Genomic DNA, 27,319 nt, shown 5'->3' on the forward strand with positions numbered 1-27,319 from the left:
ATTCATGAAGGTATCATAAAACCATTTGTGTTAACACTTCTAGTGTACTGCCTTTAACTTCACAGCAAACAGCTTGGATTTTGGGGGAAATCTTAGTACTGAGTATACATATGCAATTACTTATTACTTGTTCCTCTTTTTGGTTTAAATTATATACAAGGTTTTTAAATGCTGTCTCTGTTTATCTTATAAAGTTGTGGTTGTCTGCTGTTTTTAAAATGAGATATGGTATAAGAATGTCAGCTTGATAAAATGTATTTATTTCAATAGTGTATAGAAAATGTAACTATAACAGTATTAATAAGATTCTAACTGGATGAAAGTGTGCATAGCAGTAGAGAATTGCTAGAGAATGAATGGTCCTATCCCTCTCACTGTAAACTAGCAAGCAGTTAAAGATTCTTCCAAATGCAGGTACAGATTTTCTATTTTGGTATTGGTCTAATGTGCTGATTCCTGGTTAAAAAGAATGTATATAGAAGTTAATATTTTTTCTCCCTGATTTCCTGTTGTTTCTGAAAATGTTTGAAACAAATCAAGCCAATATGCAAAGAATGAAGTGGGTGACCTATGAGGAAAAAATATAGCATGTATCATAGAATATTAGAGTTGGAAGAGACCTCAGGAGGTCATCTAGTTCAACCCCCTGCTCAAAGCAGGACCAATCCCCAACTAACTCATCCCAGCCAGGGCTTTGTCAAGCCAGGCCTTAAAAACATCTAAGGATGGAGATTCCACCACCTTCCTAGGTAACCCATTCCAGTGCTTCACCACCCTCCTAGTGAAATAGGTTTTCCTAATATCCAACCTAGATCTCCCCCACTGTAACTGGAGACCATTGTTCTTTGTTCTGTCATCTGCCACCACTGAGGACAGCCTAGCTCCATCCTCTTTGGATCCCACTTGTAGGTAGTTGAAAGCTGCTATTAAATCCCCCCAGCTCTTCTTTTCTGTAGACTAAATAAGGCCAGTTCTCCTAGCCTCTTCTTGTAAATCATGTGCCCCAGCCCCCTAATCATTTTCATTGCCCTCCGCTGGACTCTTTCCAATTTATCCACATCCCTTCTGTAGTGGGGGGACCAAAACTGGACACAATACTCCAGATGTGGCTTCACGAGTGCCAAACAGAGGGGAATAATCACTTCCCTAGACCTGCTGACAATGCTCTTACTAATGCGACCCAATATGCCGTTAGCCTTCCTGGTAACAAGGGCACACTGCTAACTCATATCCAGCTTCTTGGCCACTGTAACCCCTAGGTCCTTTTCTGCAGAACTGCTGCTTAGCCAGTCGGTCCCCAGCCTGTAGTGGTGCATGGGATTCTTCCTTTCGAAGTGCAGGACTCTGCACTTGTCCTTGTTGAACCTCATCAGATTTCTTTCGGCCCAATCCTCCAATTTGTCTAGGTCACTCTGGATTCTATCCCAAACCCCTCCATCCTATCTACCTCTCTCCACAGCTTAGTGTCCCATTTGTGAACTTGCTGAGGGTGCAATCCATCCCATCATCCAGATCATTAATGAAGATGTTGAACAAAACGGGCCCCAGGACTCGCCCCTGGGGCAGCACTCTGCCAACGAGACATCGAGCCGTTGATCACTACCCATTGACCCTGACACTCTAGCCAGCTTTCCATCCACCTTATGGTCCATTCAGCCCATCCACACTGGCCGTACAGTTAAAGAGAGCATCGTACTGGTCATGGCCAAAGAGCATGAATTAGCTTGCAGGCCTCAAAATAAGCAGTCAGCTAAGGACCCCAAATTGTATTTATTTAAGCAATTTTGTTTTTAAATGGCCTGACCCCTGACTTTCAAAGGGCTCAGCTTAGCAACGCTAAAGCTCAGGGTCCGTTGGGGGACACACACCAACGAACACCCCTGTGTATGGGAGCGAGTCGTGCCTCCTCCTGACCTGTGAGGGGTGTTCTCACCATCACCCCCTGCCTGGGGGGGGGGGCGGAGTCACCTTAAGGCCCCTCTGCATGGACTGAAGGGGGACACCCTCTCAGCCCCCTCAGACCCCGCCCCTACTGCGCGCGGCCTCACGCGCAAGACTGCACTGCGGCTGCGCGACTGCGCCAGGTGGGTCGGGCCAACAACTCCCAACCGCGCGGGCCTCACTCCTCCTCAGCCCGGTCGCGGTACACCCCTCCCACCCGCAAGCCCCGCCCTCTCCGATTATGATTGGCCAGAGCGCCAAGGCCCACCTCCTGACTAGGGGACGCTATACCCAACCTCAAGGCCCCGCCTCTTCCGTATCTCCCTTTCCGGATTAGCTCGCGTCACTTTGGCACCGCCTCATAAAGCTAGCTTCTTCCTCGGATTGGCTCTGGCTCTCCTCGGCTATACGGATTGGTCACGCCCCAATAGCAGACCTGCCATTGGCTTCTCTCCCAGTCACTCAGGCTGGACTCAGCACCCATCACCCCGACCCCGGAGAGAGTATTGAGTGTCCCTAACTGCTGCGGAGTTCCGCCCGGGCCTTCGCGTACGTCATCTCCCTGCGCCCATGTTCCAGCCGGACCCCAGGGCCCCCTTTTTGGCGCGAGCTCCACCCTAGCGCCCTCGCGGTAACCGTTTTATTTTCCGTGCGAGCCCAGAGTAGCGACGCTTGGCGCCTTGGAAGCTCGTCAGTCACTCCTGCGAGGCACAGCTTGACTGGCGTTTAGGACAGGACGTAAAGCTGGCAAGTATGGGCCACCCTTACTTCATTGTGATCGTACCCGAAAGGAGAGCGGTGCTTCAGCTGCGCAACCGGGCACGAGTCGGCTTCCCAGTAAAGTGGATTACAGCCAGACTAGCTCCCGGCGCTGTAAAACGCAGTCTGACCAGTCTGTGACAGAAAAACAGCGCTACCATGTTCCAGTTCTGAACTGCAACATGGCTAGTGTGAGGCAGTTTAATTGGCAAATCAGTCCTCAGTTTGCACACTGTTTTGAGTGTGTTTGTATAAAGAGCACATATTAATGGTTTGTTTGTTTGTTTGTTTGTTTGAAAGGAACACTTTTTGGTTAAAAAATAAAATCGGCCTGAATCAGCAAAGAGGCTGGATGCTATGCAGTCCCTTGGTCACGAAAACATGAAGTATGTAGCCCAGAAGACTGTGCTTGGGATTATGAGAAATTTAGGGCTAGTCTACACTGGCAATGCTAAAGCACTGCTGCACTTTAACATGCCTTGTGTGGTTAAAAACCCACCTCAGCAAGGGGCGTAGTTACCAGTGCTCGGAGCTGTCTACACTGGCGCTTTACAGCGCTGAAACTTGCTGCGCTCAGGGGGATGTTTTTGCTTACCAGAACTCACAGGTATTATATCCGAAATGTGACCTGTTTGGGGTACTTTGAAGAAAGCATGCATAGCTTTCTCATAAAGGTCTTCCTCTTTTCAGTGATTGTAAGATGTTTAGAATTTGTTTCCTGCACATGCAGGACTGTTTTGCGGCTCATATAAAATGAAGGCTTCTGCCCAATGTGCAGTTGCAGTCAAAAATGCTAACAGTGTTAGGATGCATAAAGAATAGGGTGGTGAATAATACAAAGAATATTATAATTCTTTTATATAAATCAATGGTGTGGCCACATCTGGAATTCTTTGGGAAGTACTAGTTGCCCTATCTCAAAAATGATATGGCAAAACTAGAAGAGGACGTTCAGAGAAGGGCAATGAGGTTGATGATGGGTATAGAAAAACTCAGATGAAAGAGAAGGTTGGGATTTCTTACCTTAGAAGTGTGATAAATAAGAGAGGGTATAAGAGTATATAAAACTAGGGGGTCACACACTTTGTAACTTGTGTAGGCCGAGCTCATTGCATGCATGAAGAGCTTTTTGCATCACTCCCTTCCACAAGCTCCTAGTGTGCCACCCTCCCATCTCCCTCATTCCACAGCTCCTCCATCCTTTCCTCATACCAGGGTCTCTGTGTCCCCCGTGCCCTGTAAGAGCCCTTGGCATGGGGAACAATGTGCTCCCTTTCCCTGTGTGCCCCGGTCCACCATCCTCCCCATCAGGGTTCTTGTGTGCCCCCAGTGCCTAGGTTCCCCATTCTCCCAACAGTGCCAAGGGCTACGCCACCTCCCCCCCCCAATTTCTCCTTTCCTAGCCCTCTCCCAGTCCTCCTTCCACCTATGCCAGGGTCTGTGTGTGCTCCCAGTTTCTCCCTCCCCCCCATTCCTACCTTCTCCCCATGCCAGGGGCTTGTGTGCGCCCTCTTCCCCTACCTTTATAATTTCTCTTCTTTCTGTCTGGGAGATAAATCATTCAGGGTGTCAGCATGTTAAATTGCATTGGGAGGATGGGCAGAGATGGGGGAGTATTGTTACGGTTTGATTTGCAGAGGTGTGCTTCAAAGTGTGGCTCTATTAAACAGATGACAGGAGCTCTGTGTTCCCTTGTACCTATGTGGAAGGAGGAAATGTCATTTTGTGCACAAGAAGCTCTTGTAACTAGAATGTTCTCTAAAATGCAAATGCTCTTTAGGAAACATTCCAGATATGCATAAAGAAAGCTATCGCTGTGACTGCTGGTGGATCCATTGGCAGGTCCGTAGCTGAGCAAGAGTCAGTGTGTGTCAGATTTGTCCAGGAGGGGAAACATTATGTAAGCAAAAAGAGCACAACATGTGGAATCTAGGCCAGGTAATATCATCACACAAGGCATAAAAACAGTTTTACGAGTCATAGGGATCAGGTTGAAGAGCTCAGCTGAAAGCCGGTTGCATTGAATGTAGATGGTGCAGCAATGACTGGGCTGTCAAGCCAAGTTTAGACACGCTTTTTTGTGTTATGCATTGTGTCAACCACAAGATTGAGATTTTCTGGGTCTCAGATAAAAATCATTTATAGTTTGTACTTAGTTTGAAAAAATCCTTAAGTTTTACTACTTAGTGCCAAAAGACTGCGGCAGCTTCTGTTTCATTGGCATCAGCAGGATCTTGCTGACCATGAGCTCTTTTGGAAGTATGCATTATCTGTGCTGGGCTGCTAGTTGGGCCAGAGCTCTGAATGCAATGATGAAAAATGATCACTTGCCTATTGCCCAACTTTGCAGAAAATAAGTCAGGAGCCATTGCATCTTTTGGGGGATATTCTTAAGGAGATCAGGACAGGCAAATATGTGGAAATATTGTATTTTGTGGTGATCTAATTATTATTGTGATGGAAATCGTTCTCTTGGAAAGGGTCTCTGGTTTGTGGAGGCTCTGCAAAAGCTGAAAAGTGCTATGCTGGAACTCGCAACAGTTGTATGTGCTTTCCAGCTCTGCCATGTTTTCTCTTCTGGTCTGACAGGGATTAGGTGCAAAACGTTTGTGGACATGGTGACAGTGAGCTATTAACTGCTAGCAGCTATGATTATTATTTGATTTATTTTTATATTACCATAATGTCTAGGAGTCCTGGTCATGGGGCCCCATTGTATTAGATACTGAATACACGTGTAGGAAAAAGATAGTCTCTGCCCCCGGGAGTTGACACTCAAAGTAGAGGATTAGGTTAATAGCATTCTGCATGATCAGATCTACTTTTCAAACCAGATGTTATGCATGATATTATGTAGGTATTAAAATTATACTCAAATTTGAGATAATTGTTCAACCTACTACGTTTTTTACATACACCTCTTCCTCACTATAACGCGACCCGATATAACACAGGTTTGCATATAGCGTGGTAGCAGCGGGGCTCTGATGGCGAATTAAAGGGCCTGAGGCTCCCCGCAGCAGCTGGAGCCCAGAGCTGTTTAAATCACTGCCCGAACCCTGCTGCCCCTACCCCAATATAACAGGGTTTCAGCTATAACGCAGTAGGGATTTTTGGCTCCCTACAACCGTGTTTTAGCTGGGTAGAGGGGTATCAGTGTTATATTAAATATTTGACTTGTAAGGAGGTTAATCCTCCATTTATTAGGAAATTCATTTGGCAAAAGTGAAATCTCATTTGAGAAGGCAGTGGAAATGTCTAACCTGAGAGCTGGTAGCGCTCAGAAATATAGATAAACATTGAAGTGAACAGTGAAATATACTAAAATATTGAAGCAGCTGAGTAAAGAATATTAAGTGCTTTTTTCTCTTCTGTTTGAATATTACGTAGAATCCAATTACACTTCTCTTTGACCCAAGTCTGTGGTTTTAATTCAGCAAAGAAGAGGCGACCAAAAGTGTAAACTACTGAATTTCTCTTTTTTTGGTGTAATGTTGGGTGGAAATGTTCAGTATTCCAACTTTGAACAAGGATGGATTGATTTAATTGGAAATGTTTTAAATCGCCAATTTTAATCAAGATTAAATAAACAAGCAGGAAACCTTGATTTAAGGCATCAGTTTTAATCGTGTTTTGCATTTGTACTTTTCACTTAACATTTAGTTTATTTTCCTAAAGAAAAGTTAATTCCATTGTTTAGAGACCATTCAAACATGTTGATTTGCAGCTAAATACAACCTTCATACTACATTTTGTACTTCTTTTTGCTAACTAGGCAGATAAGCTATATGTACACATTTATTTAAGCAGTTATGTCGTTTCACATATATTTATTTAGATTCTTATTGTTTACATTTTTTGTTAGAAAATGGTGACATGCAGTTCTTATTAACTAGGTGATTATCTTTTTATTCATGATTTACGTCATGAGTAAGGAAGAACATTTTGGAAGGAAAGTGAAATGCCTTTTTTGTTCATTTTTAATGGAATTACACATTGTTTTTTATTAGTTAATTAAAGCTACCTTATTTGCTGGACACAAGGGAAAAAGTAAGTTTATCAAAACATGTTTGCATTTAAAACTAAGTGATTTATTAAACAAATGAAGTATTATATATAGTTAATGAATAGAAACGATTGTTTCTGGTCACCATATCCTTCAAGATTTTAGAACTAGTAAATTTCATCCTCCCACCTCATTTTTATTCCTGGACTGGAAAAGAAAAACGATCTTTATTGCTTTTTCATCTCCCAGTTGTTTTTTCAACTTTGAATTAACTTGTCATTAAAATTAATTAGTTGAATAAACTGAATTGAAGGATTTATTCCCTCTGCACTTGCAGAAGAAGCTGTTGCTGTCAAAAACTGGTTTAACACTTGTTAAGCCTGCATCTAACATGTTTATTAAAGTTGTTAAAGCACTGTGTATTTTCAGAGATTATTCTTAAAACATCTGTTTGTATCTTCCCTTCCCTTTACCTTTTTATGTCTATCACCTGAACTTCTTCAATTCATTTAAAAAACTGTGTGTACAAAGTTACACTTGCTCCCCAGGAGAATCATAACATTGCTGGCAGATAAATTAGTATTTGTTAAATTAGTTACAGAATCATGTAATTTTAACTCCTTTTATAATACAATTTAAATCACAGGTCACTGGATGATTTAATGTAGAAAACTAATGTTTGGTAGCATTTTAAACTTCTACAAATGGTTGCTGATTGTGAGCCACTTCTTTTTCTGTGTGGTCTTCAGATGATGAAATCTTCTCTGTCCCTCCTTGAGTTTTTCTCTTCTGTGTGGCCCCTTATATTTTCCTCATCTTCTCCTTAAGAATGAATGTGTTCCTTGATATGCATATGTTCTACATTGATCTGGAGATCAAGCGGCACATACCTGTTTGTATAGTTGAAGTTCCGATATCTGCGTTGGTATTCTTGAATAAATGAGAATCATCATCAGGCAAATGCATTTTTGTTGATCAGCCTAAGTATTATAACACCTTCATTGTTTCCATGCCAGACTGACTGTGCCTCAATTTTGTGATTAAATATATTTGGAGAATGGGAGAGCTTTTTCAGCTACATTTGCTCATATCAGCATGTTGGGTTAGTTACTGCAGGGCAACCTTTCAACTGAGATTTGAAAGCTAGGATCCTGTCTACTGTATGTTGACATTAAAGCTCTTATGTCACATTTTTCATGAATAGTTTGCCTCTGTGTCCTTAGCCAAAATACCCCTGCTCCTCTTTACTGTGCTGAGTACCATGTGTGGGATGCAAACTTTCCTCTATCCCAGAAGTGGCCGTATTCACTGTTGGATTTTTCAGTGCTTCTATTCTGTTGAGATTTAAAGGTGGTATAATGATCAAGTATTATCAGCCACAAGTTATCCTTCCAGCAATATTTCAGCCCCATTTATCCAACACTCATTTGCCTGAAATGCTGTTTTATTCAAATCTCTTATTCTCCTCATCTTCTCCTAAACTACCCTGAACTCTTCTTATGAATTGTTTACCCAATAGTTTATTCTCCAGACTATGCAGATCCTCATTTAACTGAATGTTTTATTGGAAAAATGGATTTGCTGTGCTTAACTAACAAACAAAAAAACCTACTGAAAGTTGGCAAATCCAACAGACAAACCTATACAGCAAAAATCCAGGACAGGAACTAATCAAGTCTGTGGTAAGTTTCTGCTTGTTCTAAAAGTGGTTGTCTGTGTATTTTGAACTTTGAGGTAATTGTGTTTGTGGCTTAATAACTGAAATTTAAGAGTTGAGGAGGACAGGGTTGCCCCTATGTATATGGAGTAATCTATGTAGTCTTATTTCCCCTTCATTGTGACATATCCTGTAGGTGTGAACATGCAGCCTGCATGTTGATTTGGCCAAGACCTCCCTTAACCCCCAGCTCCCCATCCAAAAAATACAAACGCCAGTTTTGTGATGATGCATGTTTTCTAAAGTAGTGTGGGTTTTTTCTTGTGTATTTAATGTTATCAAAACCCGTTAAGCTAACTGCTGCCTTATTGTTGGCATGTGCAAGCACTGTAACATATCCTGTGTAGAGATTAGTTACACTGAAATAACAGTCTAGTGAAAAGAGAGAGGTCCCCAAACAGCAGGAGTAGGAACTTGTAAGTGCCCATTGCAACAAACAGAAAACTTGTAAGTTCAGCAAATCCATTCCCATGCTGAGGAGGAGGAGCACCTTCTGCTGTCAGTGCAGGGTATCGTGTTGGTGTTAATATGCAGCTTTGTTCTAATGTGTGGTTAATTTTCATTGTACGCAGTTCCCCTGTACATGCTGCATGACAAGGTCAACTAAATCATTAACTTCATTCTTGGTATGTGTGATACCAGAGTTAGCAAAAAATATTTTTGATCTGTCCCTCTTCCCCATTTTTTCTCCATTTTTCTGTCTTCTGATCTTTTGGTCCAGATTGGGTTATGGAAAAGTATGCATCTGTGCTCCTTTAATAGAGGTATTTAACCAATGGCAATTGCAATCATGTGATCCTAACCAGTTCTAATCAGCAGTAGAATGCCCCCACCCCTGTACATCTGTCTCTGAACAGGTCCAGCGCGCCTTCGAGGGGGAAGACTTGGTAGGGCTCAGCGAAAACTCCAAAGGAGAAGTGCTCAGTCTCTCACTGGAAGGAGCCAACTCCCAAAAGGCAGTGATCTCCTGCTAAGTCTGCAGTATCAGAGGCCTCAACCTCTTGACTCAGTACTGTGAGGGCAAAGGACTCTTCCTTTGGTACCAGTGGGGTCGGCAGATCCCAGAGTGCTTCTCTGAAGCATGGCTCCAGCAGGCCCCCCAATACTATCTAGGAAGGACAGGGAGGCCCAGGACATATACACTCCTTTAGAACGGCACCATCTATACCACACTTACCATTGATGCCTTCTCATTCAGCAATGTAGGTACTGGCAAAATCGAAGCATCGGACACCTTTGGCCCCGTTGCCTATGTATTTCAAATTCACAGTACCATCCACCTCAACTGCTGCACTGATAACATCCCACTCAGTACCACAGGAATTCTTCTAAGGACTTGTCAATTTTCGATGAGCTGGAGTCCCCACTGTTTGTGAGTACCAAATGACTTTCAGTACCAAGACCCTAATCTCTGGATTACCATTGTTTCCTCGTACTACAGGATTCTCTGCCTTTGTCTACTGGGGCCACCTCTTTGGAGGACATTGAGGCAGATGAAGGAAGCATTCAGTCAGTCTCCTCTTTATCAGTATAAGGTTCCCCCTCCACATAGGTATAAGAACCCCTGCTTTGACAAGGATCCTTGTCTACTACAGGAATGGTTGGATCAGTCCTGGGTACCACTCGCTCTCGCATATGGCCCCCCCTCCCCAATGGCCATGCTGGGATGCTTGGGTGGTGTATCAGCAGCAATTTGCCAGACCTCTGGCTCCATTGCACCAAGAGGCTAGAGCTACACAATCTCCTCCTACCAATTCCCCAACATGAGGAGATCTTTGAAGAATAGGAGACTAGGGCAGGTAAGGAGGCCATCCCTCAAACTTCTGTTTCATCCTCATCTCCGGATAAGGCAGTCATGCATCCACCACCATCAATGACCGATAGAATTGGCAAAAACCAGGACCTGCATGTACCTTTTGAAGAAGTTACTCACAAAGCTTACTTGTTCGTGAACCTCCAATTTCAGATCACACACTGGCAGGTGATCATGGCCAAGTATGACTTCGTGAATTACAAGTTTGCAGCCCTTTATGGAACATCTTCCACAGGAGCACAGGGAACTCTTTCAGATCATCATCATGAAAGTTCAGGTATAAGCCAGAACATCTCTCCAAGTCTCATTCAATACCATGGACACCTCCCATATCCATCTCCACAGCAGTTATGTGTAGGGCATGTCAGTTCCAGCTGTTGGGGTTTCTGAGAGTTTCAGAATACTTTTGAGGACATCTCATTTGGTGGTCAGAAGCTCTTCTCAGGGACTATGGGGCCTATTGAGGTCTCTGCATATATATACTCATACAAACAAGGAGATTTAGCACATCTCAGACTGTCCAGAGATTGCACCCTGCCCAGTTCTCTGGATTTCACAGAACCACCAAACCTGCTGGAAAGAGACAAAGATTCCAGAGGAAGAAAGCTTCTCACTCTCTCCTTCAGACAGGATCAAGTCATCATCAAAACAACAGTTCTGATGGGTTTGTTGAGGGTTCAATACCTTTCTCACCTCTAGCTTGCAGGCTAACTTTTGCCCACCTTCCCATTTTTGGAGACAGCCTTCCCCATTTCCAATATGGTTGGCATCATATTACCACAGAAAAGTGGGTCATGGAGGTTATAACATTGGGCTACAACATCCACTTTACATCCCATGCTCTCTCCCATCTTCCTTACCCATTCCTCTTTAGGGACCTCTCTTATGAGACTACACTGAGTCAAGAAAGGGAACACTCTCTCCTTCATTTAGGAGTGAGAGAATGATCCCATCTCCTCAGGGGGAATGGGTTTTACAAAAGTGGTTTCTCATGCCAAAGAAGGACAGCAGGCGGAGACCAATCTTAGATTTGAGATGACTGAACAAAATGTATAAAATCTCAAAAGTTCAGGATGGTGACTGTGGCAGCTGTAATTCCTTTTCTAGAGGCAGTACATTGGTTTTCGGCTGTCAACCTACAGGATACCTATTTTCATATAGAAATACATCCCCCACACAGGAAAAAAACAATTCTATGTTTTACCATGAGCCGGGATCGTTTTCAATAGCAAGTCCTTACCTTCAGTCTCTCTTCATCCCCATGGATATTCTCAAAGATTTTATAGGTAGTAGCTGCTTACTTTAATCAATAAGTGAATTTAGTCTTCAGATGCAGATCTCAGACTCTTACATTCCTGGAGTCCAAAACATTACAGCTGATATGCTTAGCAGGCACTTTTCCCATGACTATGAATTGGAGTTGGACTCAAATTCTTCAAGGAATATTCTAAAAGTAGACTTCCACAAGTGGACTTATTCAGCAACAAGAAGTTCCCCCTGTTCTGTTCAACAGGAGCCCTAAGTCTCCACTCTTTGGGGGATGCCTTTCTCTTTCTTTGGATGAAGGGCCTTCTCTATGCATTCTTTTCAACACTGCTAATACTAAGAGAGATGAACAAAATCAAATAGGACAGGGCCAGGGTTATCCTTTATAGTACTGACCTAGCTGAGACCGACTTGATATCCTTACCTGCTTCACCTATGTGTCCAACCAGCATTCAGTCTTCTGACCATTCCTCATCTCTTCTCCCAGGATGCAGGTCGCATCTTCACCCCAAACTATGGTCCTCTGCCTCTGAACATGGTTCCTGGATGGTTCAGGGGATTAGAATATACTGCTCAACAGGGGTATAACAGGTATTACTAAACGGTAGAAGGAAGTAAACGCGAATTACTTATATTCAGAAATGGAAAAGCTTCAGCCACTGGTGTACACTGTCAGTATCTTGTGCCTGAATCATCTTTGCTCTCAGCCATCTTGGATTACCTGCTGAATTTGAAGAAATCAGAGTTATGGATTACCTCTTTTAAGGTTTATGTGGCCACAAGATCAGCATTTTGTTCCACACTAGAAGGGTTTTCTGTATTTGCTCACTCTGTGTCTCAAGATTTAATAAGGGTGTGGGGACTCTCTACTCCTAGGTTTAGGATCTTACTCATTCTTGGGATCTCAACCTGGTGCTAGATACCTCATGGGACTTCTTTTTGAACCTATGGCGACCTGCTCCTTGTTTCATTTATCTGTGAAGATGGCTTTTCTAGTAGCTACCACATCAGCCCGCAGGGTTGGGAAGAGTAGGGCCTTGATGACTGACCCCCCATTTATGGTGTGTGTGTGTGTGTGTGAGTGAGATTTTTTAGGACAAGGTCTCTTTATGGCCATACCCTAAATTCTTATGTGAAGTGCTTTTGGATTTTCCTCTCAACCAGACCATCCATCCACCGGTATTGGTCACTAAACCACATAAATCTCAACATGAGACCTCCTTTCATACTTTAGGTGGGAGACAGGCACTGGCCTTTTATCTAGCTATGACCAAGCAATTTCAGAAATAATCTAGACTGTTTTTCTCCATTGCAGAATGATCCAAGGAGTTCACAGTCTCTCCACGGAGACTTTCAAGGTGGACCTCTGGGTATGTTGTTGCTTGCTACAACACAGCTAGTGTTCTGCCTTCCCAAAGGATAACAGCACACTCTATCAGATCACAGGCAACTTCTAGAGTGTTACTCAAGAACATTCCAGTGTCTGAGATATGCGGAGTTGCTACATGGGCTGCAGTGCATACATTTCTAAACTATGTGTTGGTACACATGTACAGTCTTCAGTCTTGAACTCAATTCCGAAGCTGCAGGGAAACTGCTGAGGAGTGACCTGAAGTGGAGTCTCATAAGGACTACTCAAAGATGAAAAGAAGGTTACTCACCTTGTGCAGTACCTGTGATTCTTTGAGATGTCACACTCTGGGTGCTCCACCACCTACCCTACTTCTCCTCTGCTTTGGATGGTTCTTTGATGGACATTTCGATAGAGAAGGAGCTGAAGGCAGTTCACCTGCACAGCTCTATAGGTCCTATGCACACAGCATGAAGTTGTATAGAGCTCACGTGCAGGCCAAATGGACCCTGCTAAAAGTAAATCTCCGATAAGGGCTCAAGAGGCATACATACCTGAAGTGGAGCCGTCACAGGGGGACACATCTCAAAGAACCACAGTTACTGCACAGGGTGAATAATCTCCTCTTCCTTTGCTGGTTGTCAACCTTGTTCTGTAACTTTAATTAGGAGAGGCCAGGACAAAATAAACACACAAATATAAAATTGTACTGCATACAGATATTTGATACTTTGCCTTTCTGTGAACAACATCCTGTGCATGCAGCTCTGTTCTCTCCCAGGAGTCTTGCAGTTGACCTAAATGCTCTGTAAACATGTGGTATCGTACACAGGGGAGCTTGAACATTTTAGGGTTAGCTCAGTATGTAGAATGTGATCTGATGCAGACCTGAGAGGTGTGAATGGCCATCATTCATCTCAATGGGGTTGTAATTCTGAAGACTACAGATGACAGTTCCACTGTTAGCTTTAACTATTTCATGGTTGATCATTTTATCAGAAACATACTGCTACGGTAACTGGAATTGTGGATAGAATTTGAGTAGAGTACCACCCAACCTTCCTTCCATGTGAACCCAGCAGGACTTAATGAATAAAAAGAAACCTCTCTCTCATAAACCACACTCTTGCCAGGAAAAGGGGGAGATCAGATCTTTCCTCTGAAACCAACTCCAGGGACTTCACAGCTGTTTGCTGTTACCTTGGCTTTTCCTCTGGCTTTGCGGGTTGTTATTGTTCATAGATTACATCTACAGAATAAAGTTTCTGAAACTTATGTAGCCAGTACCATTTTCAAAATGTGGTAAAGAGTTTTTCTAAAATATTTCTCTCTCTTCCCTAACTCCCCCACCCCATCCTCCTCCTCTTATCTTGTTTGCCTAACTGTATCTCTTGTTTATAATTGCTGAATCCATTTTGCGCTGTTACTTTTTCCCCCTGATAGTCTTTATTTCTGCTACTCCATTACTATTTTCAGGACACCTAGTTTCAAGTACAGTCCTATAAACAAACATGGGAGCAGCAAAAAGACTTTCCCTGACAGTGGCTGAGCTGCCTCAGTAGGTAGTGAGGAGATGCCGAGGACAGATTTCAGGGTTCCACAGTATGTCAATTGGTAATCCCAGCTATCACCAGAGAGGAATTAATGGTATAAATTTAGGCTTGTCTACACTATGCAGCTTTTAGCAACACAGCTGTGCAACTAAAAGGTGGGCAGCGTAGCTGCTGTTTGTCAGGAGGAGAAAGCTCTCCTGCCAACAAAAAAACTTCCACCCCACATGAGCGGCATTAGTGCTGTCGGCAGGAGAGTGCTTCTGCTGACAAAGCGCTGTTCATACCAGAGCTTTTCCTTGACACTCTTTTGTCGTTTGGGTGTGTTTTGTCGTTCACCTGCCAGCGTAGACAAAGCCTTAATGCCCAATCATGTTCATAGTACAACAGGGGCATAGTGTACTCCCAAGTTCTTGCAAAACAGAATCCTATGGGTCCAAGACGCGATCCTTCAAAATGCAGTCTGACGTCCTTTTAAGGTAGAACAAGGCAACAGCTTGTTAGGAAGTTGCTCTGGGGATGACTCAGGGTTGTGTAGTGAACTAAATTGTTGTCTGGAGGACCCCTGCTTCGTCCAGTTGAAAGGCGTGTAATGAATGAGGCAGGAGATTGAAGGAAGAGAAGCGGTGGTGTCATGGTTAACACAGTTGAATGCTGACCTGCAGAATTGGGTTCTATCCCTGCCTTAATCAGAGTTCCTATAAATCAGACTTGCTTATGGTTTTAGGTTTCACAGCTCCTAATTGTATGTTCCTCATTTTCTGGGTGACTAACTTGAGCCCTTGAGTTCTGATAAGATCTCTGAAAAAATGAGGTTCTTGGCATCTCAGATTGGGCATCCAGACTTAATGAAAACTTTGAGCTTAATCTCTGTGTGCCTAAGTCCCCATCTGTAATATTACCTCTCATCTCACAGGCGTTGTGAAAACACATTAATAAATATTTGTGAAGCGCTTGAATACTAGAGTGATGAGCATGACAGAAAAAGCCAAGAGGAAATTAGTAATTGCATATTCAGAGCACGGTTTGAATAGTGTGCAGTAAGTAAGGGATAGGGCCACCCATTGAAAACACTGAGCAGAAAACAAAACATTGAGTAACTGCTCATTACATGAGCACCATCCAGTCTGTGAACTGAATGAAAAAATACGTGATCCTGTAAAGACTATCATAATGCACGTACACAAGGGGACTGAATTAAGGTGCACAGACAAGCTTATCTGGGCCTAGTGCATTGGAACACTTGTTCGTGAAGAATTCATCTTGTGAAAACGTGGTTTCAGTAATGATTACAACTGGTCAACACTTGGAATTTCTATTTGGTGGGAAATTTTGACATTTCAAAATTTTTCATTTGAAATTGGAAAAATATATATATTTCAAAAATTTTTGATTTAGGATTTTGACTTCAAATTTTACATACTATGCATTACTACTAAAAAATGGGGGGAAAAACTTGACAGAATAAAATTCAAACAAAATTCTGAAACAAAACTTCAACATTTTCCAAAATACAAAATTTCCAAAATGCAATTTTTTTTCCTTCAGTTTTTCTTTTTTCAGGAAATTTTGTTGAAAACAATACAGTTTAGTGAAAAATTTCAGTTTAGTCGAAATAGCTTTTTCTGACAAAAGACTGGATGAAAATTTTCTGACCAGCTGTAGTAATAATTCCATGGGTCTCCATGCTCCTCCTCCTCCTGTTCTGAGCAGGCGGGAGCAGAAATGCCACAGAGGGCCCACGTGTAAAGGAACTGCAGCTACATGGGACGCTCCTGCTTTCCTTATGCAAAATAGTTGATGCAGCCCAGCAACTGTGCAGGAAAGGGATGTTGTTGATGTAGCTCTTTAATCTCTACCTACAAAATAATTAACAGGATACCTTTTTTTTTTTTTTTTTTTTTTTTTTTTTTTTTTTTTTAAACAGGCAAATATTTCTTTCCATTATTGTTACACAGACCATGGAGTCAAATATTTGGTGTGGTGTAAAGATGTGATATTAAAATAGTGATGTTCATGATGGGCCTTCATGCTGTATTGCATTTAGGGCAGATACTTGAAACTGCCATATGATTAGCTATATAACTGTTGACATTACTTCTGCAATGAACCAATTGGCTACACACCTGTTAATTGAATATTTCATGAATTCCCTTGCCTTCTCCCCATATTTTAAAATACAGTCCTGCTACCCCTAAATATCTGGTGAAAATGGTAATTGTTTCTTTGTAGATGGAGATGGCAGAGGAAGATAATATTGGGGAAGAATACCCAAATGAAATTCATGATTATCTGTCAGCATTTGAAAAGTCTCTTGGTTCTGTAGATGACATGCTGAAGACAATGATGTCTGTTTCTAGGAGTGAGCTTCTTGAAAAGGTAAAGAACAACCCCCACCAGCAACCTTTATTATTATTGTTTTGTTGTTAATTTGTATTACAGTAGCACTTAGGAACCCAGTCAAGGCTTGGGTCCTAACTGTGCTGGGCACTGTACAGACACATAATAGACAGTCCGTGCCCCAGAGACCTAGTATTTTAAATAAATCTTTTCACATTTATAGAACAGTTCTTATTTCAAAGTGCTTCACAAGCTATATACATACAAAATAACACTGAAATGTAGCCAATGCATTAGCCAACTAGCACAGAGTAGTGGGTCAGTAGGGTCATTTAGGCCAAGGATGTGAGGGCATATCCCCACCCCTATGAAAAAGGCTATAGGATCTTTAATGTCCCCCAAGAGTACAGAGACGAGCCATTTTTCAATAGTTTTATGTGAAAGACCTTCACGCAGTAAACTTCCTTGTTCTCAATTTATATATTTAGGAAGAATGAGTTGATTCTGGGATTTGAACTTTTGGTTCCAAGGAGTGCAGAACTTGATGCTTAGTCCACTGTACTACCCTTTCCAGCACTATTAAGAGCAGATCTAAGGGAGTCTGTAAAACATATTTTTTTTCTGCATGTAGATTCAGTGCAGGGTGTACTGCCAGAGGACTTCTTACAATCAGCTATATATTTTTAACATTTAAAACTCAATTTGTAATTTCTTTCTTTGGGGCAAAAAAGCTCATCCATTAAGGATTCTTAACATGAATATATTATGAAGAAATCAGTCCTGACAACACCAGTCTTTCGACAGTATTCATGTTAGAGCTGGTGGTCTGTATGATGTTATCAGAGTTCCTGGAAATCCTATAGGACTAAAACAATAAATTGACTTTGACAGTCAAAAAAAAATTTCATTACCCATTTCTTCTTCCTTCGGTGTATAGCCTAAAGTGTTCCAACATGCCTAGAACACATCATCTAATGTGTACAGTGTTCATTTTTGTTAATTGTGTGTGGCATAATAACCTTCTATTATAACTTTAAATAGATTTCAGTAACTTTTTCTTGCATTCTAAATTTCTGTACTGTTTTATTTTGGGGATAGGGAGAGTTATTTTGAGGAAAAATCTTGGTGATGAAATGTGAGCTTTATTCCGAGAGGCTGGCATAGCAGGTGCTCAGCACCTCTCAGCAACCAGTCCCATCACCTTTTTATTAGCCTGTGGCATTTAATGTTAAGACTGGATAAAAAGCGAACAAATATACAGCAAGGAACAATCCTGCAGAGATAGACTTTGATGATTTAGGCATGGTCTACACAGTTTTTGTCTGATGTCACTATTTCCGTTGTGGGTATGCATTTCTCTACCGAAATTAAATCTGTACGATCCCTAGTTATATCAGAATAAAGGTGCTTTATACCACTATAGCTTATTCCCCTTCCCTTATGGGAATAAGTCATCCTGGTTAAAATACATTGTTACTTTAAATATCCCAGTAAATTTAAAGCAGTACAATTCTTGTGTGTAGGCAGGCCCCTGAAAAACATTTTCCATCTCTAGTTTCTATGATAAAAGTTCTCCTGGTAGCTAAATTGCCTGTATTAACAGCATATTTAAGGACAATTGATTGCAAAACCATGTACCATTTGGTTTTTTGTCACAAATATATTCATATGGAATTATACTGTGTATATTACTGAAAGCTACTATACATCTTAGTTAAAAACAGTGCAGAAGTAAATGATCACCTTTGTTTGTTTTTTAAGTTGGACCCTCTTGAGCAAGCAAAATTGGATTTGGTTTCTGCATACACATTAAATTCGATGTTTTGGGGTAAGTATGCTGGAGGAGAGCTATAAGAGGAAGCAGAGTTTATGGTGGCCATTTTAACTCTCTTTTTTGATGGCTGCAAATTTTAAATCAAATTCTGTAGTCAAATATCTGTCCAATATTCTTTCAGTTATTCTAAGAACTCAAGTTTGCTATTGTCCTTCAATCAGGGTAAGTGATGCTGAAATTTTAAATTAAAATTGGTAATTACATAGGCTAGCAACAGATATGTAAATAAGGATGTTGGGCTTTTTTGGCAGCCTCTTCTGTCCTTTTTGGTTGACAGTATCAGATTGGTACTGGAGTATTTGATTAGAATATTTTTAAATTAGATATTTTAACAGAGCAGCTAGGCTCTAATCCTGCAAACGATCACATGTGGACACATCAATTCATCTGTGTATTGTCAGCTACAGGATTGGGACCTTAATCATTCCTGCCCTTATGTTCAACAGAGCACATTTTCTTCTTGCAGTATACCTGGCCACTCAAGGAATCAATCCCAAGGACCATCCAGTGAAACAAGAGCTGGTAAGATTCCAGTATAGAATGCATTGCAAAATCAGACTTGCCTAGGGCAAGTAATTATTAAATAATTTTAAATCTGCAATTAAAAATGTAATTGCAGTCTCCATGCACTGGTGTAGTGTATGCATGGCATTGTATAACTGTTGATATAAGCTGCCTAGCTCTCCAAATTAAGGAACTCATGATATTTTTAGTTCAAAACAGTATCATCTGTGGAAAGCAAAGTTGTCAAGCTTGGTAAAAATTGGAAAAGCAGAATAAGATTAATGGTGTCATCCTGCCTTCCCTTTCCCTCCACCTTTTTGATTGAGAATTGGATTCTGAGCAGACCAGCTTTTCACTGTATCTGTTGAACAGAAAAATGTTACGTCTAATAGTAATTTATAGTTTCCAGTATGGTGTTTTTTCCTATAAATACTTGGAATCATGTTAATCTCCGAGACTGCCTTTTCTGACTCTTGTATGACTAAAAGAATAGTGTGGTTGATTTACTAGCAAAGACGGGAAAGATGCCCCCCCTTTCTTTCCAGTTCCTCCATTAATTCATTTTCTCAGCAGTAAAGAATCCAGTTCAGCAACAAAGCTAAAAGCTTTTTTGGCATCGGTTGTATGTGTACTGTCCAGTAATTCTGAATTAGTGACATATTTACAACCTATAATAAATCTTTTAGGTTTGTCTTTATATTCCATTTAGATACATGAGTACAGTATATAAGGTCTGCTATCTTAGAAATTCTGCTGACTTCAAAAATCAAATCATTTAGTTTGAAGAAAATAATAGAAATATTATACTAATACCAATATTAAAAATAGAAATAATTATGCCCATTAGAAATGCTTATGTAAATAATGTGCTGTATGAATATATTTTATTTGAGTACACATAAAGGTAATTCTACATAATCAAGGTAATAGTGCTTATGGTTGAAGAATTCAGAAAACTACTCTGAATATCAAAAGAACGTGTTCTATTTATAATTTGGATTTTGCAATCTAGTGGATCATGGAACCAAAAGTGGATTGCTAACTTTTCATGGTGATTCAGTTTCTGCTCCCTCTTATGCTATATTGGTACAAATGCATTGCACTATTTTAATTTATTATTTAAAAATATACAGCATAAAAATCTAAAGCAAGTGATATACTGGTATTTACTTGTCAGTTGCTGATGGTTTTAGTCGAAAGTAGATTATCTTCTAGTTTTTCATCCAATTTCTTTTTACAAGTAGCAATGTGAATGAATAAACGTTTCTTTCATCCATGAGTAATGTGATGTTCTTATCACTCATGTGGAAAGGGCAATCAGAAACAGTTACTCTCCCACGATTTGTTTTGTTTTCAGAACTCTGTTCAACATGTACCTAATAGGTAATACTTGGGGTTTCAAATGATATTAATAAAACTCTCCTTCCGGCTGTCAGAATTCGTTTTTTCTGTAACCTTGTTGCAATGTTTCTGTCAACTCCTTTTTTCCCTTGCTGATGTCTGTCGGGTTGCCATCTGTTCTGATTAGCAATCTCAATCATACTAGAGAAATATTACAGCATACCATAAATTCATACCCTGTAAAGCTTAACGACTTAAAACTACACCTTGTACATTGGAACATTGGCCAACCTTTTCAGAGATCGGTTTGAGATGTGGGTTCTGATTATCCTTGAATAACAGGTAAATGATTTAGGTGTCTGACTTTAGAAACCCAAGGTAGAAAATGTTGGGCATGTGTGTATATGAACACATGCTGTATGTTGATATATGTATTATCTGTGTACATGAAATGTATATATTTTATTTATTGTCTATAATTCAGGGAATATGTAAAGTGCTACATAATGGCTGTTCATTAACTCTTCATCTAAGGTCTCATGGGATGTCTGTGGCAGAGCTGACAGTTGAACTAGATCTCCTGAGTCCCACAGGATCATCCTTCCTCTGTGTGTGTTTGTATAAAATACACATCACAGAATAATCGAGTTTCTTAAAAAAAAAAGAAAAAAAAAAAGGCATGCTTTCTTGGTTTTAGTAGGGCAGATTAATATTTTGGAAATAGTGAGTTTTTGAATTTCAGCAGATATATATTTTATATTTATATAATGCACATATGAGTTAATTTTGCGGGCCTTACTTATGCAAAATTCCTATTGAGTTCAGTGGGTGTGTGACCTTTTTAAGGATTGGAAGAGTAGGTTCCTAGGTTGTAATAGCGTTAGACAAAATACTACGGGAATGAGGACCATAGGTATGCCTAGAAATATAGAGATGTTTGAAGTTGTACCACTAATGGCCTCCTACACTTATTGGTACAATCACCATGTGTTGCAGAAAATCTGCTAAAAGGGCAGTCTTGAGTTTGCAAAGAATCCACTGGAGTTTGAACAGAGATTAAATATTATATTCTGCTGTATATTATGGAATGCGTCACGTTCTGTATGCTTTGTTCTTACCAATCTCTATTTTAATAGTACATGTCTTCAGAGAATATCAGGTGTGCTTTTTATTTAATATCTTGCAGGAGAGAATAAGAACGTACATGAACAGAGTCAAAGAAATAACTGACAAGAAAATGGCGTCCAAACTGGATAAAGGAGCTGCAGCAAGATTTGTAAGGAACGCATTATGGGAACCAAAACCTGAAACTAATCCTAAAGTGAAAGCTTCTGCTAAGGCAAAAAAGAAAAAAAAAACTAGCTTTTATTTTCCTTGTGGTTGTATTTTTGTTTATCAAGTAGGGAGATAACTAGAAAATTATTCTTTAAATTGTGTTTTGTATATATTTTTGCATTACATAAATTAAGTAAAACAACAATTCAATGACTATATCTTTAGCAAAGATCTAAACTGTCGGGTCATGTTGCACAGCTTCTACTGAGATCACACCCTTATATACACGTATATCTGAAAGTGAAAGTTGGTCCTTGAAGATTAGCTTTAAAGCTTGGCTCTTTACATGGGAACGAACTAATCATTTTTGCCAACTCTTTGTAATAATGTGCTATTTCATGATTTGCTTCTAATTCTCTAATTATTTTTTGGGGTAATTCTGGCTGGTTGGAACTGTATTTTCTTAGTTATTGCTAAATTCAATCTCTGAACATTCAGACAGTCACGAGCGATGGACATCTAGTCTGTGTGAATTGTTTACGTAGGAGCCACTGGTTTCAAGTACATCTGTGTATGTAATGCTAAATTTGTAGAGCATACTATCCTTTGTACTGCTTGTATTAAATATACATGATGCCTCTCTTTTTTTTCAGTCTCTCAACTTGAATTAAGAGCTGTTCGTGGTCTTTAATGTTTCCATGGCCTTTAAGTATGGATAAGCTTAGTGCTGGCATTGTGAGATGGACAGTTTAGCAGGGATTTGCTCTGGGAGTGGTGTGTTTTTGCTGTTCCCTTTGATACTGAGTCTGGAAAGTATTCTCTAGTAGGGTAAAAAAGTATTGAAATACTGGGCAAATACCCTGCTTTATATATAATCAATTTGTACTCATTTAAGGAGTGTATGCATTCTTAATCTGTTGGGAATTTGTTAAGGAGAACCTGTTAGTTCATTTTCAGTACACTGCAAGCTCACAAATTAATAATACAAATTTGGGTTTTTTTGGTAGAGGAGGTCTGCTGTTGGTGGAGAAAGTCTGCTATGTTGAGGGTGGCGAGTAAATGTCTGTGATCAGGGCTGCCTTGAGGGGGGCAAGTGAGGCAATTTGCCCCAGGCCCTGCAGGGGCCCCCACGAGAGTTTTTCGGGGCCCCTGGAGCAGGGTCCTTCACTCGCTTCAGGGGCCCCAGAAAACTCTCGCGGGGCCTGGGCCCCTGGAGTTTCTTCCGCTCTGGGTTGTCGTCGGCAATTCGGCAGCGGGGGATCCTTCCGCTCCGGGACCCACCGCCGAAGTGCCCCGAAGACCTGCAGCGGGGGGTCCTTCTGCCCCGGAACCCGCTGCCGAAGACCCCAGGCCCCTTAATCCTCTGGACGGCCCTGCCTGTGATTAGGCATGTTCTGATTTGAAAGGTGGAAGTGCTGGCGTTAGTGATGAGATGAATATAAGTGAAGTGTCACTAGCTGCTTGCAAATAGAGAACCCAGTATCAGACATACTGGGTTAAATTTACTGTTGCCCTGCATCTTGTATAATTAAGACCTCAATCTTGCAATTTACAGTGTACAGGCATTAGGGGCATTCCTGCACAGAGTCCATTGATTTAAGTGGGGGCTTCTTGGGCATATAGGAGTCTGCACTTATATTGTAAATTGCAGGATTGAGGCCTCGAACTGGGGCAAAGTGAGTGTAAAATGCTATCAAATCAGAGTGGGTAGCATTTTACACTTGCTTTTTACCAGTGTAAATGACAGTGCAAGGTACAGTGCAGTGGTGAATTGGGCTCACTGAACCAATCCTAACAATTGGAGATTCACCTGTAATTTGCATTAGGTCTTTCAGCTGTTAATGTGAATGAGCAGGATTCTACTGAATTGTTAATTTGGAGTAGAGATGCGTTGAATTTCTCTGTTACACATACTTGAAAGCTATTGGACATGATATGGAAAGTTATTGTTCACATAGTTATTCTGAAGAATTACACCACCATGCGCTTGCTTATAGTCTAGACTGAGTAGAATGAGATGCTGTAACTGAAGCTATATCACCATTGACCATTCAGAAATGTATTTTTAAAGAGAAGTGTTTTGATAAACTGCCAAGTTGTGTTTATTAAGCACAAATGTTAATAGTTTTGTATTTTTAGAAATGGCTCTGTGAACGTTATGATGGAGAATAAACAAGCCTAAGCTAATATGTAAATATGTTTTACGCTGGTTTCTGGAATAATTGCTACTATTTGCTCTAACAAAGGATTTTCCTCCTCCAGATGCTCATTCGCAGGCATAACTTGACTGCCACAAGTAGTCTCATCGATTTTTCCATGAGGCCACTCACATGAGTTAAGTATGTTAAAGGTGCATAAGTGTTTGTTTGCTGGATCAGGGCCAAAATAAGGACACTCAATTCCCTGTGAAAACAGGTATATTTATGTATAATTGAAGAACTCAAAGTCATAGGACTCATCTTTGGGCTTAGCTTTATTTTTAACCTTAAAATATTTTCACAATTATTTAAGCTAACATACAATAAAAATCAATGGTGTAAATCAGTACAGTTTGTGATCGGTGTGGGGAGAACTTACTCCCTTTAGAAGGCTGTTTGTCCCTTTGACGGCCTCTTAGGTCCTGGTCCTGCAATGTCCTCCATGTGGGTGGACCACTCTGCAGGGACCCATTGACTTCAGTGGGGTTCTGTGTGGGTGCAGAGCTCGGCATGTACAGAATTTATTGCAGGATCAAGTGTGAGTCTAAAAACATAAGTTCTAAAGCTGGCCTGAGGTGTTGACCAATATATATTCTGTGCTTATAAAATATGCTTAACATATTGATATTGTGTGCTTAATGCATATTAATATATGTGGTATCAATAACACATACTGATAGGATTTTTAAATGTGTATATATGAAAATCACTCTCAGTACGTATTATTGATACCACACATTAATATGCATTAAGCACACCATAGCAAAATAACAGTACGTTGTACCTATATTTTTAGCAGTTACATGACTAATTTAGGCCATAGTTAATTGAGACCATTCAGCAGTTACATAACTAATTCAGGCCACTCACGCCTAATACTGTGGGCTTAATGTAGATTAATATAAGTGGTGTCATTAATACACACTGATGTGATTTTATATGCATTTAAAATCACATTACTATATGTATGTACATAAAATCACATCAGCAATATGTATTATTGATACCACATTAATATGCTTTAAGTGCACAATAACAAAATAACATGTGCATACATTTTTCTAGCTGTTACATGGCCTGGCTTAGCCTGTGTCTTTTTAGAACCCTGTTCACTTATGCTAAGTATCCCATGATACTTCACAAAGCTGAAGTTCAGCTCTGGCATTAGAAAATAAAAAAACTTGTCAAAAGGCAAAATAGCTTAATGTTCTACCCGGATACAAGCTGAGGAGGAACCTTCATGGACTATACCTCAATGTTAGTATCCAAAACAAAGATAAGGAAGAAGCAGAACAAGAAATTAAGGAACTGGGACGAACTGGTGGATTGGATTTAGTGACAGGTAAAGGCGTTTCATAATTTGTAAAATCGTCCGTCCTATAAATACTCTTAGCTGAAATGTGTAACTTTGGGAGCATACTTTTTATTTAAGGTGAATATACCAATGTGTACAAGACAGTTTCCTGGAAATCAGTATCCTATAGCACCCTTCCTCCTGTACTATATTATTATTATTTATTATTGACTTTAGCAATAATCCTGACATTGGTTTTTAGGCTCTTGAATATATTTCATACGAAACCAAAGTGTGGTCAAGCAACTGACTATACAGTTTATCAACAGAGACATGAATAGTGATGCAGGAGATCAGATTTCTGGGCCAGACCAATAGTCCTAAGCACAGAAACTAGGCTTATGGTACAGTGCACACAGCCTTCAAAGGGGATGATCATTAATGATTTGTTTACTCAATTTTCACCTCTAGTCAGCCTGTGTGCGGTAGTACTCCTGGGGGAATTCTGTGCCATTGTGCATGCGCAGAGTTCATGTCTGGCACAGAATTTTTTTTTTCCTGCAGAAAATACATTCTGCCCAAGAAGTGCTTGCGTGGTGATGCAGAATTCCCCCAGGAGTGGAAGTTCATCACAGCACAGTTGAGCCAAGATAGAACAGGCAGAGTAGGGCACACAGGGCTGCTGGGGATGTGTGTGCCCCAGACTGGGGTTCAGAATGGTTAGTGCAGAGGACAGATGGGTGCAGGCTCAGGAGCTAGTGGGGTAACACCATTGAGCCAGAGGTGGAATGGGGGTGCAAGGTCACATGAGTGGGAGGGCTGCAGGGACACATGGGGATGGGACAGGGGGCATACAGACAGGGGCAGATGTGCCTGACTCAATGGGAGAGGCTTGGGATCAGCCAGGGTCTGCATGGGGGAGGCTCCCAAACTTCCTAACAATCTCTTCTCTGTTCTCCTCCCTCTCCCCCTCCCCGAAACAAAAGAAACTTCCATACTTCTCCCACCCACACCCAACAATCCTCCAAGTTCACTCCAGCTCCTTCCCTCTCCCTCAGCTTCTCTGTTGCCCCTCACTCCCCCAAGCTTTTGCATTGTTTCTGATGGGTGCAGGAAATATATTTCTGTATTGTAACCTAAATGAATTACTCAAAGTTCTGTATTAATATGCTTAGTAAGGAATCTATTAGTAAAAATAAATAATATATAAATTACTAGAATCTTTTTTAGTCTGTATTGTTGCTGACAAGTATTTTGAAATAAATTACCAAAATTGAAACTCGCTTGATTATATTGTTTTGCCAAGTATGTAGAATTTTGCTGAATTTTTAATTGTTGTGTGCAGAATCCCCCAGGAGTACAGTAGGGAGCCAGGTGTTCTTTTCAGTCACAGGGAAAATGGCAGGGTAGCAGCAATTTGAATGGGGGTGGGGGTGAGCACGGGAAGAATTTTGCTAGGGAAAGTTCTGAGAAGAAGCCTCCTGAAGTTTCAGCTATCTAGTAAAAGCAAGACAGGAATAGCCTTGGGAAAACAGGATTGGTTAGCTAAGCACTTGGCTGCAATTGCTTACTTATGGCTTAGAACCATAGAAGTATAGGATTGGAAGTGACCCCGAGAGGTCCTCTAGTCCATTCTCCTGCCCTGAGACCAGAGTCCCTGAAGAGTGTCTAACCTGTTCTTATAAACCTCCGATGACGGAGATTTCAACCCCTCTTAGTAATTTGTACCAGTGCTTAATTACCCTTGCAGTAGGAAGTTTTTTCTAATGTGTAATCTAAGTCTCCTTTGCTGCAGTTTAAGCCCACTACATCTTGTTCCATCCACTGTGGTTAAGGAGAACAATTTTTATCGTCTTCTTTATAATACATAGAAGGTTATTTGAAGACTGCTATCATGACCCTCTCTCTGGCTTCTCTTCTCCAAACTAAACAAACCCATTATGTCAATATTTGCTCATAGGTCATATATTCTAGATCTCTATTAATTTTTGTTGCTCTGCTCTCCTCTGGACTTTCTCCAATTTGTCCACATCTTTCCTGAAGTGTGGTGCCCAAAACTGGACAGACTACTACAGACGAGGCTTTAACACTGCTGAGTAGAGTGGAAGAATTACTCTTCGTGGCTTGTTT

The 27,319-nt window shown here is 40.8% G+C and overlaps 1 protein-coding gene across 6 annotated transcripts; it reads left to right on the top strand.

The window, feature by feature from the left end:
* The first annotated feature begins 2,388 nt into the window (after window positions 1–2,388).
* On the top strand, window positions 2,389–22,381 carry C1D (C1D nuclear receptor corepressor). Of its 6 annotated transcripts, none has more exons than XM_030557874.1 (6): window positions 2,390–2,692; window positions 12,818–12,872; window positions 16,636–16,782; window positions 18,505–18,571; window positions 19,044–19,099; window positions 21,609–22,381. In XM_030557874.1, exons 2-6 carry the CDS (start codon window positions 12,819–12,821, stop codon window positions 21,831–21,833), a joined length of 549 nt encoding a protein of 182 aa, XP_030413734.1. In that variant the 5' UTR covers window positions 2,390–2,692; window position 12,818; the 3' UTR covers window positions 21,834–22,381. The 6 variants fall into 6 exon arrangements, with proteins under 6 accessions (XP_030413737.1, XP_030413734.1, XP_030413733.1 ...); XM_030557873.1 differs by having other exon boundaries at window positions 2,390–2,688; XM_030557877.1 differs by lacking the exon at window positions 12,818–12,872 and having other exon boundaries at window positions 2,389–2,490.
* Window positions 22,382–27,319: the final 4,938 nt, after the last annotated feature.

This window comes from Gopherus evgoodei, chromosome 3, assembly GCF_007399415.2.
Source record: "Gopherus evgoodei ecotype Sinaloan lineage chromosome 3, rGopEvg1_v1.p, whole genome shotgun sequence".
Classification (NCBI taxonomy): Eukaryota; Metazoa; Chordata; order Testudines; family Testudinidae; genus Gopherus; species Gopherus evgoodei.